This window comes from Kogia breviceps, chromosome 3 (genome assembly GCF_026419965.1).
Source record: "Kogia breviceps isolate mKogBre1 chromosome 3, mKogBre1 haplotype 1, whole genome shotgun sequence".
NCBI lineage: Eukaryota > Metazoa > Chordata > Mammalia > Artiodactyla > Physeteridae > Kogia > Kogia breviceps.
In genome coordinates, this window is record NC_081312.1 from 41,523,604 (window position 1) to 41,540,013 (window position 16,410).

Consider the following 16,410-nt stretch of genomic DNA (forward strand, 5'->3'; position numbering starts at 1 on the left):
AGCCTAGCTGTAGATAAGTTGACCATATGCCTTTCCTAGGATATTTCCCATTTATGCTGGATGTTCCAGTGTCATTATTAAACTTCCACTCCTCCTCAGTCTCAAAAAGAGCTCCAGTGTGGATAAACTATGAGGTCATCCTAGTCAAGGAAGATGCATGAAAAGGAACTATTTACTGACAAGGATATTTTCAATATTGTAAACTTTTAAAACAGAAAGACTTTCTTTTACAAAATAAAATCAGACTGTTGTAAAAATGTTCCTTATGAAAGTTAACTTCTTACTCTGAATCATGCATATCTTCATTGTCCAAAAACTTTTGGAATTTCTCTTCAAATTTTAGTCTCAGAATACGGTTGTTAACCTTGATGACACGTTTTACTTTTACTCCTGTAATACCATATGTTCTGAAGTCCCATGTACAAAAACGTGATAGAATTAATTCATAGCAGGAATTAAACCTATATGGGAATACAAAATATATGCAAAGAAAAGAGATTTTCCTTAAAATTTTGAGAACACAAAGTTACATATGAAAAAAGTAATAGCTAATATTTTATTTTTTTTGCTAAAGATAAATGGTCATATAGTATAGCTCTGATTTGTATCTTATTCAATCAGTAAAAGAGGCACTAAACTTTGAAACATAAAATAATAGTTCTTTTATTAATTATATTTGTTCTGACTTAAAGATATGGAGCAATCCTCCTTTATTAAAACACTTCCATTTTGGCTTCAGTGAAACTACATGCATCTGGCTTTCATTTTACTGGCTGCTCTTTCATGTTTTTCTTTGCTGCTTCTCTTTCCTCTGACAGACTTCTAAATGTTGGATTGCCCCAGGAATTAGTCTTTGGCTCTCCTCTTGTTTCCATAAACTCTATCCCTAGGTGATTTCACCTGGTCCTTTGGGAATACATATTTTAACTATATTATTTATATATATATATAAATACATATACATATATATTTATTATACTAGTAAATTCCAACATTTTATTTTCAGGCTTTACCCTTACCCCACTAGCTGGATATACCCACATTTGAACATCCAACTACCTGCTTACTATGTTCACTTGTATATGTAATAGGCCTCTCAAATTTAACTCACCCAACACACCTGCCTTTAAACCTGCTCCTCCTGAGTGTTTTCCACCTCAGTATATGGCAACATCACCTAACTGGTAGCTTAGGTTAAAATCCCAGGAATAAACCTTGCCTCCTCTCTTCCTCACCAATATCCAAGTCTTCAGCAAGTCTGTTTGACGCTACATCTAAAATACATCCTGGGGCTTCCCTGGTGGCGCAGTGGTTGAGAGTCCGCCGGCCGATGCAGGGGATACGAGTTCATGCCCCGGTCTGGGAAGATCCCACATGCCGCAGAGCGGCTGGGCCCGTGAGCCATGGCCGCTGAGCCTGCGCGTCCGGAGCCTGTGCTCCGCAACGGGAGAGGCCACAACAGTGAGAGGCCCGCGTACCACAAAAATAAATAAATAAAATAAAATAAAATAAAATAAAATACATCCTGAATATGACCCTATTTAATCATTACCACTGCTATTTTCCTAGTTAAAATCACCATCATCTCTTAGTAGGGCTATTGCAATAACTTCATAACTAGAGATATAGAAGTGAAAGAGGCAGGGTCCCTGCTCTCACGGACCCTATCTTCCAAGGGAGTTGGACAAAAAAATAAACAAGACATAAAAAAAATCTAAACTGGTAAGCGCTCTGAAGAAAGAGAGGCTTGGGGTAAGGCTTAGGGTAAGAGAGGCTTGGAGAGGCAGGGGATACTTAAGACAAGTCTTGGGTGAGACCGTTCAAAGAAGATATTTGAGCTAAGAATTGAAGGAGAAGTAGGGGCCTGCTGTGTGAAGATCTCAGGAAAATGTACACAATGCTCATTTGCTCTCTGCTGCCCTTACCTGGCCATGTTCACAGTAATAGTTCTGGCACTGTCTTAAAGTAGCACAGAATTTAGATTAATTTGAAATTTAAGGGGGGGGGTCAACTGTATGGTGACAGATGGAAATTAAATATTTGGTGGTGAGCACGCTGTAATGTATACAAAAGTAGAAATATAATGTTGTACACATGAAACATGTAATGTTATAAACCAATGTTACCTTAATGAAAAAAAGTAAAAGTAAAAAATAAATTTGAAAAAAATGGATCAGTTTGAAAAGAAAGTTAAGTGCTCCTATATGGGGTACATCTGCCTTTGAATGAGATGACTGGTCCTCACTGGGATAATCAACCAGGGCCTGAGCATGGGTGTGGGCTAAGATCACAAAGGTAAGCTTCCTGATGGGTTGTCTCTTTCTAAGACTAACATCTGAGCTCCTAATTTAGAGCATTCGCCTTTCTCACTAGCAAAGACTGAACCAGTGCAGCTAGGAACTGCCCAGTTACTCTTCCCCGAGAGTTGAAAAGTGAGCTCCCCAAACGAAACTAATCCCAGAGGAGCTCACAGTCTGGTACAGGAGACAGATAGAAATAGTGCTGCAATCCAGCATAATGCTGCTAACTAGTTCAGAGGTCCGGTTAAACAAACAGATCATCATGTGCAGTGGGAAACCTACAGTGTCATATACAGAGGGATCATTTCCTGGGTGGGCCTAAATTAGTCCAAGTCACCCCTAAACAACATGTCCTGGAACCACTGAAACTCATTATTACTTGCACTCTAATTGTTATTATTATCATTATTATTGTGCTCTGGTAGAAACTAGTGCTATAGGCATTTTATGTAGATAAGGTTTTTGTTGTAAAGTAACAAAAGGGTAATTGAGAATTTCCCTTGAGAGTAATCAAGAATAGATGGAAGTGATGAATGGACAGTTCCCAGCTTCTAGCCTGGTCTCCCAGGAATGCAAGAACCAGGAATGGCACAGGAAACTCCAAGCTGTATGATCCTTTCATAGAGCTTTTCTTTGGGAATTAAGCAGCTGATCCCTTCCTCATATGGAATTCCTAGAGCCCTGGAGATACGGAACCCTGGTGCTGAGAGGCCAAGGGCTCTGTGCTACCTAGGGTCACAGAAGTAAAGCAATTCATTCAATCACCTGGCCACACCGTGGATGAGGAAACATCATTCAGAGGCCGCAATACTGCTGGAGGAGGGAGAAGAGACCTATGCTGATAGAGAAGTACTGAGACTTACAATATTATCAGTACATCATGGAGGATGATAACTTCTCACAGCATTGTTGAATATGTGCTACATGCAACTGGGAAGCATGTCATTACTGGTCTGATGTATACACATTTTAGTCTGAACCTGAAGTAATGACTCTCTAGGACTTTGTATAAAAGAATATTGAAATCTGCTACACCTTTCTTTCAAAGAGTCTGATAGATTTAAGGGCAAAATTCAAACTACCCAGCCCAGACTGCAAGACCCTTAATGATCAGGCCCTTGTCATGTGGAACTACTGAGTTCTCTGAACATATTATACTATTGCCACACCCTTTCCCATGCTGTTTCCTCTGCCTGCAAAGTCCTTCCTCTAATTCTTCGTATAGTTAACTTCTATTGGTACTTCAAAACTCAGATCAAAGCATCTCCCTCAAGTGTCACCACTTACAGAATACTTTCTCTAACTCACCACTCTGCTTTGATCTTCACACAGCTGCCCCCTCCTACATTCTCCATGTGTACAATCATCCCAGAACTTATTACTATTTCATTACCATAGTCTTCTACACCAGATTGTAGGCTTGATTAGAGAGGGAACTATATCTTATTTGACTTTTATCACTAGCATCTAGCACAGAATGTGACTTATGGTAGAAGCTCAGTGGATGAATGCTGAGCAAGTGAAAAAAGTAGAAAAGACTCAAAGATTAAAAAGATGCAGTCTCTATCTTCACCGAGTTTATAAACCAATAAAGTGAAGAAGTAATAGGACAAGTACAAGCAAAATTATAATAGAGTATAAGATAGGAGAGATAAAACTCGGTGCTATGAAGATTCAAAAAGAAGAAGAAATGACTATAGCTGATGGAGATGACTAGAAAATTCCTCACAAAGGAATGGCTTTTGATGTCATCCTTGAAGATAAAGTAAGTTTTGACAGGAAATGATAGAGCCAGGGCCTGGGATGCGAGGCATTCTGGGTGAAGGAAGTAGAACAGAGAAAACACTTATGTGATGGTGTACCAGGTATATTCCAAGAGCAGTGAGGCATGCACAGTTCAGCTGACTCTGAAAGGGTTTGAAAAGGGGTTAGGGTAGTTTAGAGACTATACAGTGAAGGACATTGAATGTCAGGGTGAAGAGTTAGAATGTAATTTGGAAGATAACAGGTTGCTACAGGAGGCTTTTGTTTTGTTTTTAACAGAGTGCTCTTGGCATAGGAAGGGACGGGCTATATGTAGCAATAGTCTAAGAGGAAGGTTATGACAGCCCTTGTGCAGGAGATTTTGGTTACAAAGGAGAGAACGAATGCAAGAGACAGTATGGAGAGAAACTGTGGGTCTTAGGCTGATTGGATATGGAGATTGAGGAAGAGAATGGAGTCAAGAATGGCTTCAGTGTTTGTTGTGCCTCTATGACTAAGAGGATGGTAGTGCTACAAACAGGAATGGAGGAGTCAGAAGGAAGGGGTGGTTTGTGGGCAGGAAGAGGAAAACAAAAGCAAAAAGATTAAGAACTAAGTATTTTCACATCACCTTGTCTAATCCTAACAGTAACCTTTTGAGATAGTTTTTTATTTTCTCATTTTACAGATGACATTAAGATGAGTTAAATAACTGTTTTAAGACTATGCAGATAGAGTTTGAACCTAGGCTTTCTGACTCTAACCCCACTGTCTATTTTTTACTTTACAGCTGAGTTCCCTTTTAAGTGTGTTGAGTTTGCTTTGCCAGTTGGACATTCAGCTAGAAATGTCTAATAGGTAGAAATTCAGGACTGGAGCAAAGGAGAGAGATTGTAACTTTAAGTAATTTTTGAAAGTGCAGGAGTAGAAGAGACTGTCCAGGGAGAGTGTAAAAAGAAAATAGGAAATGTCTAACTACAAGAAAAAAAAAAGAGAGGTGAAGTTACATGGAAGGAATGGCTAACAGCAACAAGATCTGCAGAGGTTAGGAGAGTGAGGGCCCCTCATGTCACTGGGTGCCCTCACTCATTCAGTAAGACCTGAATGTGAGAGCATCCACAGTGGTGATATACACGTTGACTAAGATATTCAGTTACACAGAGAGATGCCTACAGGCGTTCATTAATATACAAATGATGCACCCATTTAGCAAATGTAGAATGCACATGGTTTTAAATGGCTGGAGCTTAATAAAATCTATTAAAATCACTTCAAAATCCTAAACAAACATTTAATAAATACTGTTAACTGACTTGCTGACTTAAACCATATCAAAAATAAATATAAAACAGTATAAACAAAAAGTCTGAGTTTCTGTAGCTCCCTAAAACAGTACAGCATGAAATGTTTATATATAAAAAGTTAATTACTGAAAGTTATTTTATAGACAAAAGTGAACCTACTAAGTGAGTATCTATATATTGATATGGAGACTTCAATTAGTAGTTATCTATTGAGTTATGAATCCAGCCAGCCCTATGCTAGATGTAATGACTGATAAGGCACATCCTTTCTGTCCCCGAGGAGCTCACAGAGTCACTTATATATTGTTTTGTGGTACTTTGAAGTTATTTCTTTAAATTGTAAATGCCATGTATCTATAACCAGGTTAAAAAAGCTTTTCAAGCACAAGGACAGCATCTTTGATGCTTTGGAGTCCCCATCTGATAAATTTTGATAAATGTTGTCTGATGTCAATAGATAACTCAGTTGGCAATAGAGGTAAATAATATGATCTATAATGAAAATGCTGTAGTGGCAACAGTCTACTCAACAGGCAAGTCTCTGTAAAATCAGGACTGTTTTAAACTGAAAAATAAAGCTCTTAAATTTCATAAAAGAAATGAAGCTAAGAAATATTCAACGATATACAATTAGAAATCTGCAATGCTCTTTTACTATAAACATAGGCTTTTCTGATAGAAAACCTTTATGTTTTAGTTCTAGCTCTACTCCAGTACTTTTTATTTAAATGCTAAATATTGGCCTTAAAAATATTAAAGAAAAGTGTTTAAATTATAAAGCGACTAGATATGTACCACACAGAGCAATTTAAAGTACTTTAATAGTTATTTCCTAATATACATAAATGATCAGAGCTGAGGTAGCCAAGCTTGTAGTATGCTAAAAGTAACAAACAGTCCTTGAAATTCTGCCAACATGTATTTGATTTTCTCCTTAAAATGGATCAAGGTTATTTTTATTAAAACCAAGTAAACAATTATTAATGCTTATTAAAATCCACCAAAGCTATCTAAATTACTATCAGGCTGACACGGTTACCTAAATGGCTTTTTAGTTATTTTGCTTTTACATATTTTTTTCACTAATGTACTTGTTTTATAAAGAGCTTACTTTGCGATAAGTTAAAAAGAAACAAACAATTTAAAAAAATTCTGTTTAGGTTGAGTGAATACAAATGAAATACTGAAGAATTATGCATACATCCTGCTGAGAGACACCATTCAATTCTTAACACTTGAAAAATCAAGGCCTCTACTTGTTTACATGGGAACTGGGATGAATACCTTTTATATCTTTGTACATAAAAATCAAATATTGTGGTTAAGCAACAGTGATAACTGTTGGGCAGATGGATCTACTGATACAAAATAAAGTATTTTAACAGATCCCTTTGTTCCACGGGCAGAGCGTCTTAGACTTTTCCACCAAAGTACCCCCAAGGCCCTTCAGAAGCTTTTACTCACAGAGGTGAGTTAGAGCCATATCTAATAGAATCAGGGGGCTTGGCTTAAAGTAATGGATAACAGCCATACATTTTTCTTTCTAAAAGATTGTTGTAAGTTTTGTATTTTACTTCACAAAAACCAGTGTTTGTTTCAACACTGACTGTGAGTAAAACCATCCTATCCTCTGGGGTGATATATCAAGTCCATTCTATAGCTTTACATGTTTCCTTGTTCACGGGCTTCTCAGTTTTGAGAAAGTGGCTGCAGAAATATGAAAGTTATGATATTTTTGTGCCAAGGCTCTCTTTTTTTAGGATCATTTTTTGGGTTGTACCCTCCTGTTGAAGCAACACAACCACTTCCTTGTGTCTACCAGTAGGCCTTGATTCTGAAGTGTGGACACCTTTTTCCTGTTTCCATTTTGGGTGGCTTTTGCCATTTTTGTCCAAATGGGCTTTGCACACGAATTCCTGGTTTTTAAGTGTCTGCCTTATTTTAACTCATAAAGTCTATGTGCACCCTGACTCTATCTAGCTCTAGACAACTGGTTTCACTTTGATCATGGACCCCCCAGGAAATTTACTAGGCAGCCTCCTCCAGTGTTTGCAACTTGCTGTTGACAATCCTGCTTTGTCACTCCTTCCCTATTCTAGCCTCTCACCCAGTATTCAGAATCCAGGGCTATATTCAGTCCAGAAATAAACCGTATAAACATACATAAAATTAATTCTTGACCATAAGCTTTTCTAAATTATATTCTGCCCTTGGGCTAAGGAAAATTAAGTAAAGAGCAAAGAAATACTATTAGGATGTTTTCAAGTTAGCTCATGGCAATAGTATAAACAGAGAAATGTATATATGGTAAAGTAGGTAACTGCCAATTTTCAGTGGATGAATACTCTATATGGAAAGTGTTTTGAAATGGGACATTTTAAGATTTTTGTAAGTTGATACTTTGGTTGATGATCCTAAGCACTTAAAATTAGTTTTAAAGCTATAACTAAATATCAGAAGATTTACCAGTCATCAGATTGAGTGCCTTCTTCAAAGTGGATGTTTCCCACAGTCTCCAACTCAATTAACAAAAATGAGATTAATAAACTATGACTTTTCTTCTTTTGTTTTACTTCAATACGATAAATTCCTTCAATTCTATTTAAGAAAAAAAAATAAAGCTATTAAAATGATCTAAAATTCACAACATTAAAATTCATGATAGTTTCTTCTAAGCTGATGTTAAAATATAAGGCTTTCATCAATGAATAAAGCAAGCTTGGTGCTAACAGTTAAACCAAGTAAAAGACATTCTGTTTTTGGCAATTAAAATCACCTCAAATTTTGCTAACCTCAGAGTAAGTGAAGCTTAGAAGACTCTCCTGGCTCCACCATTTATGATTCTCAGATCTTAGACAAGTCACAACATTTTTCTGCTGCAATTTCTTAGAAAATGACAAGATTGATAGTACCTACACCTGAATAGGCTTTTCTGAGGATTATAGGCAAAATATATGTAAAGCTCTTAGCCAAGAGCTTGGCACAGAGTAAGAACTCAATAAATATTAGTTATTATTTTGTTACTGTTATTACAGGGAAAACTAACTTATCCACTTAGTGCCTTAGTAAATTAAAAAAAATATTCACAATACTTACTAAGTCTTCTTGCTTTATGTTTCTAGTTGATACTCAACCTGAGTTTCTTTCTGCATGATTCCAGACAACCTTTGTATGTGCTTTCTGCCCCAGTAGCAGCTAACGTTAAAAAAACTAATGTTTTTAATTTGCAGACACTAGAGTCATGATGTGACAAGAAGCCACTCAGGGGAAGTCCAGTGTTCCTAGTAAAGTATTGCTTCTGTAAAAAACTATATGCTAACTTTGAACCAATGATGCCTACCACTACTAAGAACTGGACTGGAAAAACATGTGTTTTACTTCATACTGTAATTCTTTCCATTCCTGAAGGAGAGAATTGAGCTCGACCAGTGGCCCAGAACATTCTTTTCCCTCATGTTTTAAATTTGAACAACTAGATAATTCATTAAACATACTCATCTAGTTTTTTGTTCCAGAATGTTACCCTTTCATTCAAGGCATTTAGTTTGGTCACTATCTTCTGTTGAAGACTTGGTTCTTCTGTGACAGTTTCACAGTTTTTTGATTTTTCAAGCTCAGTTACTTTATTGTTACTGGATCTATCATTGTGCCCTTTGCCAGATCCTCTGAGTTCAGTCAGTTCCCATTCCAACTGTTGAAATCAGTGTGACAGAAAGCAAAATTGTTTAGTGGAATCTATTAAATATTTGGTTAACTTAAATTAACAAAGTAGCAATCTAGATAATAAATAAGCCAAACTTCATAAAAACATGGCAAGCATGTGATTATAACTTTAGTACAAGTTTGGTCAACCAATTTCTCTTGACCAAGTGAAAGCCAATATTAAATACTTCAAACATGGCAGTTCTCTCAATTGAAAATAAGAAAAGCAAAGAAATAAATTTTAAAATATTATTGATGAGTTAGCTTCTAATAAAGCCAAAGTAAAATGATAAGAAATGCTGGTTTTGTAACAAAGAGAATAAACTTGAAATAATGTGACTTTTATCACTCCTACTTTTCAAGTTTTCAACTACTTTGGTATTCTGAGAAACAACATAAAAATACACACAAGTGTGGACATAGGGGTGCACATTTTTCTCTTTGCCTCAGTCTCCTATATGGCTCAGCACAGCAATGTCTTTATTTAAAATTTTGATATTTGGGATTTTTTCTTATTGTTCGTAATGGACTTTTTTTGCATTCATTTGTGTTTTTAAGAAATATTATAATAGGGACTTCCCTGGTGGTGCATTGGTTAAGATTCCACACTCCCAATGCAGGGGGCCTGGGTTCAATCCCTGGTCAGGGAACTAGATCCTACGTGCATGCTGCACCTAAGACCGGCACAACCAAATAAATTTAAATAAATAAATAAATATTTTAAATATATATATTATAATAAAGTATATGATTTATATTAATTATGGAGGTTTTAGACCTTCCCTTACACTTTGGGTCCAGGGTGAGTGCCTCATTTGCCTTACCCTAACCCCAGCATCGTAGAATGGATTTCAAGATAAACTGTACTGTACACAGAGAAGTGCATACAAATAGAAATTTGCTAAGTATCTGTACTCCTTTCTCTATAATGGCTATTACAGCTGTTAAAAAAATGAAGTAAGTGTATTTTATAAAAATACCTATAGTTTATATAATCTATAACTATTATTTTTCACATATTAATACACCCATTTGCACATGAAAATGGCAGATATAAAATGATTTCCATATACTGGTTCTCCTGTGATTTTTTTATTCAAATAAACAAATTATGTTAATGTTTTAACTTTAAGAATACCTTTCTGATTATAATATGAATTTAAACCTGTTCATTTCAGAAGGAGTACTAAATATATTTTAAAAACTTGATTTTTAATGGCTACATACCATTCAATCTTAAGAATGAGTAATTCTGCCTCTCTTTTTAAACATTTAGGTAGTTTCCAATTTTTTGTTGTTATTAATAGTACAGTGATGAATATTCTCATATAAATATCCAAATCTTTAAATAGAGTACTAGAAGTAGATTTACTGGGTCAAAGGCTATGAGCATTTTTAGGCTGTTAGTAATATACATGACCCAATTACACTCTCATCAGTGGTGTAATAGTGTCACACCCATCTTCACCAGGCAGGCTATGACAAATTTATAGGTGAAAATGGTTGCTTGTTGTCTTACTTCATTTTAGGAAATTAATAATCAGATTGAGGTCCTCTTTCAAATGTTTATTTTTATTTCTTCTTGTGTAAAATGATAGTTTATGGAATTTGCTTAATTTTTCTATTTGGATATATACTTTTTTGTCTTTAAAAATTTTTAATTAATTAATTTATTTTTGGCGGCATTGGGTCTTCGTTGGTGAGCGCAGGCTTTCTCTAGTTGTGGTGAGTGAGGGCTACTCTTCGTTGTCGTGCACAGGCTTCTCATTACAGTGGCTTCTCTTGTTGCGGAGCACAGGCTCTAGGCATGCGGGCTTCATGGGCTTAGTTGCTCCGTGGCATGTGGGATCTTCCCAGACTAGGGATTGAACCCGTGTCCCCTGCATTGGCAGGTGGATTCTTAACCACTGTGCCACCAGGGAAGTTCCTACCTTTTTGTCTTGTTTTATGTATGAGTCCTTTTATACTAAGGATATTATGTTTGTCCTTCATGTTTGTTGAAAACAATTTTTCAGGCTTTGTTTATTGTTTATTTTCATTAATGATGCTTTTTAGTACAAAAGTGTTTTACTTTTTTTTTTTAAAATCAAATCTAAATTCTGTTCCCTGTGATTTCTAGTATTTTTCTTATTTGGCAGGCTGAGATCAGTTAAATATATTAATCCATATATTCTTCTGCTTTTTTATGTTTTCATTTTTACATTTAATTCTTTTTTCCCCACTGTATTTACTTTTAGTAAAGTATAAACTAAGGATCCAAGTCCCCCATTCCCAAGTAGTTTGACTATTTTTGTAACACCATTTTTTGAATAAACCATTATTTTCTTATACCTTTATTTTTAATACAATAAGTTCTTATATAGACAAAGTTCTGTTTTGAGGTATGTAATCATTCATTTTTCAGAGTCTACTTTTAGTAAAGGAAATCCAATTTATTCTAAATTTAAAAAGCACATATAACTACTAAAGCACAAACTATTAAAGTATACAACATGATGGGAACTTTATAACAAGCTATACTTTAATAGTATACAACATACAATAGTAAAGAAGTACTTTAGCATTTTAAACAAGAAAATGAATTTTGAGCACAGCCTGCTGGTATCTAATAAAAATGTAGTGAAATAAGTCTAACAGATCTCTATAACTCACTGAATCATATTGAATTACACAGCATTTTAAAAATTTTATAAATTAATATGCCTACACCTTTTTTAAATTGCAGATTTCTAAGCACAGAATGAAGCTTAGTTAAGTACCTTGAATCAAAACATTTTCAGGGCAAACTTACGTGAAATTTAGTATTAATTTAAAAAGTTATGTATATTTATAAATGCATACATACATATAAAATTTTAAAGATAATAGTATCTTATCTGCCAGTTTTCTTAAGACAAGGCTATTGAAATTTTACAATATTAAATCTCACATTTTTTTTCAAAAGGCTGAATAGTTTTATTCGTTCTTCTGGCAACTTCTGTAATTTACATTTTCGATCATTCAGTTTTTCAAGGTCTTCATTAAGATGCCTCTGAACAGTTTTTATACGCATATTGTAATACATTATTTTTTTCATTGCTGTGGTCTAAAAGTGAGAAAAAAGGTTAGCTGAAACAAAAAACATTATAGGTAATTATTAGTGGTATTATATGAGTGTGGTAGGTTCTATATAATTATTCTTAAGTTTTACATTCTCAGTTACTAATAATGATATTAGTTGAAATGATAATGGCTACACAGAATTCTCTATTTAAATTTAATAAGCAAAACATAAAATTTCAAAGATGTTCTTTGTGTATAATATTTTAAGTGTGAGGCATATTTACATTTACTTTCAATGACAGCATAAAGAGACTATAGAAAGAACTCAATTTACAAAATAGTGTCATTTAGCTAATGTGGCAGTACTACTAAAGCTAATATATTATTCCTATTTGATTAATTTAGAGAAAAAATAAATTTAAAAGAATAAAAGCAAATTTAACATTATTCAATTCATTTTTTAAATGCATGGCTAAGAAATAGGATTTCATGGGTTTTTTTTTCCCAAATCTATAAAAGAATGCTCTAAATGAACTTGTTTTAGATTGAGCAAATTACTAAATTGTCAATCTAATCCAGTTATCTTGAATTCCTTAATATCAATGGATCATGCACTTATTAATGTTTATCATGAAAAATTGATTAAATCCACCATTAAGAAATATACCAGGTAAATGGTGCTCAAGAGTTATATTAGTCAAAAAGAACTAGCTGAGAAGAAAATAAACGAATCAGGTGCATATTATAATGTGACCTAGTTTTAACTGTTTACCTGAAATAATGAAGGCATTTCTTTTTATCGGGAAATCTGTACCTCAAGTAAGTTGGAAGGCTTATACACTGTTGTGTGATTTATTTAGTAGAGAGTGGATAGTCAAGATCCCAACAGAATTATTTGGTATAACAGATAGAATGGAAACAAATATATGGCTTGATGAACAGATAAAAGAATTCCCTCTCCACACATATTATGAAATTCTGAAACTGAAATCACTAAATTTTTCTGCAAAAAAATTAGGCATTCATAACATAGAAGAGTTAAGGGAAAAAAGGCTGTTTTAGGGTGATGATTAGCAGATAAAAATTCCTGATCAAGAAGAGCTTGTTTCTCAGGTGCAACTGAGTAGAAAAAACTGTAACTAAGGAAATAGCAGATGGTGTTTCTTGATTTTTTTTTTTTTTTTTGCCTACAAGTGGCAAGTAAAGTCAGAACTTACCTACCCAAGTGACACACTTCCCCATCCACAATATTCCCTTGGTGATTCATCCAGTCCTCGGCTTGGTATCATCCTTCTGCTTTCAATTCCCATATCTTTATCTCCAATCCAGGCAACTCTCTTAAATAACAGTCTCATATATCCATCTTGGATATTCAAAAGATTGTTCAAACTTTATATGCTTAACATTAAGCTGTGATTCTTCCTTCTAAATGTACTCCTCCCATACTCTTCCTCATCTCATCAAATAGCAACTCCTTCCCTCCTTCAGTTGCTTGGGTTAGTTGCTTGAAATTATTCTCTATTTTTTCCTCTACACTTCAAATTCAATCTATCAGCAAATCTAGATGGGTTCTACCTTCTAACTACTGCTACAATTACTTTTGATTACTTTTTACTACCCCCTCTACAGTGCCCTGTATCAAACCATCAGCATCTCTCATCCAAGTTTCTGGAATCTAACTGGTCTCTCTGCTTTCACCATGTCCTTTAATCCTCTATTCTTTTTTTTTTTTTTTTTTAATTTATTTATTTATATTTGGCTGTGTTGGGTCTTCGTTTCTGTGCGAGGGCTTCCTCCAGTTGTAGCAAGCGGGGGCCACTCTTCATCGCGGTGCGCAGGCCTCTCACTATCGCAGCCTCTCCCATTGCGGAGCACAGGCTCCAGACGCGCAGGCTCAGTAATTATGGCTCACGGGCCTAGTTGCTCCACGGCATGTGGGATCTTCCCAGACCGGGGCTCGAACCCGCGTCCCCTGCATTGGCAGGCGGATTCTCAACCACTGCGCCACCAGGGAAGCCCTAATCCTCTATTCTTAATTCATTAACCAAAAGGATCCCTTTAAAACATAAGTCATCTTGTTTCCTCCTCCTCTCAAAATTTTCCAGTGGCCTCATGTCACTCAAAGTAAAAGCCAAAGTCCTTACAACATTCTTCAGTCTCACGTGATCTGCCCCCCACCACTCCTGTATTCATCTCTTACTTCTTTCTTTCCTCTTCGCTTACTCAGCTCCAGCCATACTAGCCTCCTTGTTGTGCTTAAAATATGAGGCACGACGCTCCTGCTCAAGGTCTTCATACTTGCTGATCCCTGAAAAACTTGCTCCCTTATTTCCTTCAGGTCTCTGCTCAAATGTTGCCTTAGTAAATCCTTTCCCAACAGTTCTATATAAAAGACCCTACAGCCCTTCCTCTGCCCCTACCAACAATCTTGTTTCCTTCACCCTTATTTCATTTTTCTCCATAGCATTTATCACCATCTGACATACTAGTTTTTCACTCACTTAGCTGCTTACTATCTGTCTTCTCTCACTAAATGTAAACTCCAAGGAAGCAGGGTTTTTCTTTTTCTGTTTTGGTCACTCTATTTCTAGTGCCTTGAACTGTGCCTCGAATGTAATAGGCATTAAATATTTGTTAGATAAGTTAATCAGCCAAGTAATTTAGTGAAGCACATTCAACCTGCTCACCTTTTCAGAAAATGTGTGATGAAAAACTACAGAGATGATAATGGAAATTTCAAAAATATGGTTGTCACTGCAAAGTTTTGTCATTATTTTTGACTTAACATTGTTAGAGAAGACATTCCTCCCTGACCCTCCAATGACTCTGAACATTTGCTAGTAGACAATAACTCTAGCCTTTTGCTCAATATTACAAGACAGCTCACTTCTTAGATTGGGATGGGAGAGAGGATAATCTCAGTTTTGAAAAGAAGAGAGGAGACAATGGAACTTGAGAATAAATCCTCAGGCTACCAAGAGAAGAGATACAAGATAAATGGATAAAGACATTCTTTATCTATGTTGAGATGATGGATGAGCCACAAGGAAAGGATGGGAGGGCTTCATGTGGGCACATTCTAGACACTCATAAACTATTTATTGAATGGTTAACTGAATAAACAGATGGGACTCAAATAGACTAGAAGGAGAGGTAGAAATATAATGTGGGAAGAATATTAAGAAACATGGTAAATTCCTATGAACTCTACTCTCAAATTATAAAGCCTTTCGTACCGTGGCATAGTAGTCCCTTTACTGGGAGATTCACCATCAGTGACAGCCTAGGAAAATCCCTTTTCAAGATTCTGGAGCTCTTCAAGATTTTGGCAGTGTGGGTAGATTCACTTATACTTACAGAGAACCCCAAACTATCTTTAATTAGATTAAAATCTGCCTAATCCTGGCATACTACCATCAACCATGGGTATCTTCTAATTTTGATATATAATACTCCAAATAAGAGGAGGTTACTTGTTTCATTTCTACTTTATTTAGGCTTTATTAATTTTCATATATATAGCATTAGTTTATTCTTAACACTGATAATTTTTCAGATTTCTTTCAAGTTTTATGTAAGTTTAAATGTTTTCTATTATTTTACCTTCCAATACTGTCATCAAAATTGAGATTCTAGTACTAATGTTATTATTTGTATGCATCTGTGTGAAATATCCAGCTCACTGGGCAAAAGTAGAATTGGTGACAACACTGACAAGATAATACTACCTACCACATGTTGACACAGCCAGAAAGAAGTAGTTAATTAAACTTAAGACACAGACACCTGATTAGGTATGCACTTACATCTGCCAGTTCCTTGATTTGCTTTGCTGACACATCAAACGTGTCAAGTCTTTGAAGGCAAGGCAAATGATACAACACATGTGTGGAATAATTACACAGCAGACAAACTGGATTGGTTTTATACTGAGGATCATTGAAACATAAATCCTTTAAGCGACGCAGCCTGGTTAAGTTAGTGAGGTCCTAAAACAACAGCAACAATAATGGTCAATTGATTAATTGCATCTCTCCATTTCTAAAGGAGGCATTTGAGCTCTTAAGATCACCCATAATTTAATGTAATGCATTCTAATTATGTGCTTTAATATGTTAAAGTTATTTAGATGCATAAAGTGTTATTCTCTATTGAAAAAGATGCTAAATACATGAAAATTGGATCAACAATAATTAGACAGCAGACTCTATATAACTATATATTTTAAATGTAAAATGACAAAGAGTATTTACTAAATCATGTATCCCACATGAAACCTTGAAGCCCATTTATTCCTTAAGACACCATTCCCTCTCTGC

The 16,410-nt window shown here is 35.3% G+C and overlaps 1 protein-coding gene across 1 annotated transcript in view; it reads right to left on the reverse strand.

Annotated features, from left to right (window-relative positions):
* The window catches only part of LRRC9 (leucine rich repeat containing 9), a 97,228-nt gene that overhangs the window by 67,432 nt on the left and 13,386 nt on the right, over nucleotides 1-16,410 (reverse strand). The window contains exons 7-11 of the mRNA XM_059059636.2: nucleotides 15,898-16,080; nucleotides 11,979-12,134; nucleotides 8,842-9,038; nucleotides 7,814-7,945; nucleotides 285-461 (exon numbers count right to left, since the gene is read on the reverse strand). Coding sequence (XP_058915619.1) covers nucleotides 285-461; nucleotides 7,814-7,945; nucleotides 8,842-9,038; nucleotides 11,979-12,134; nucleotides 15,898-16,080 — 845 coding nt within the window. The remainder of the gene's footprint in view (nucleotides 1-284; nucleotides 462-7,813; nucleotides 7,946-8,841; nucleotides 9,039-11,978; nucleotides 12,135-15,897; nucleotides 16,081-16,410) is intronic.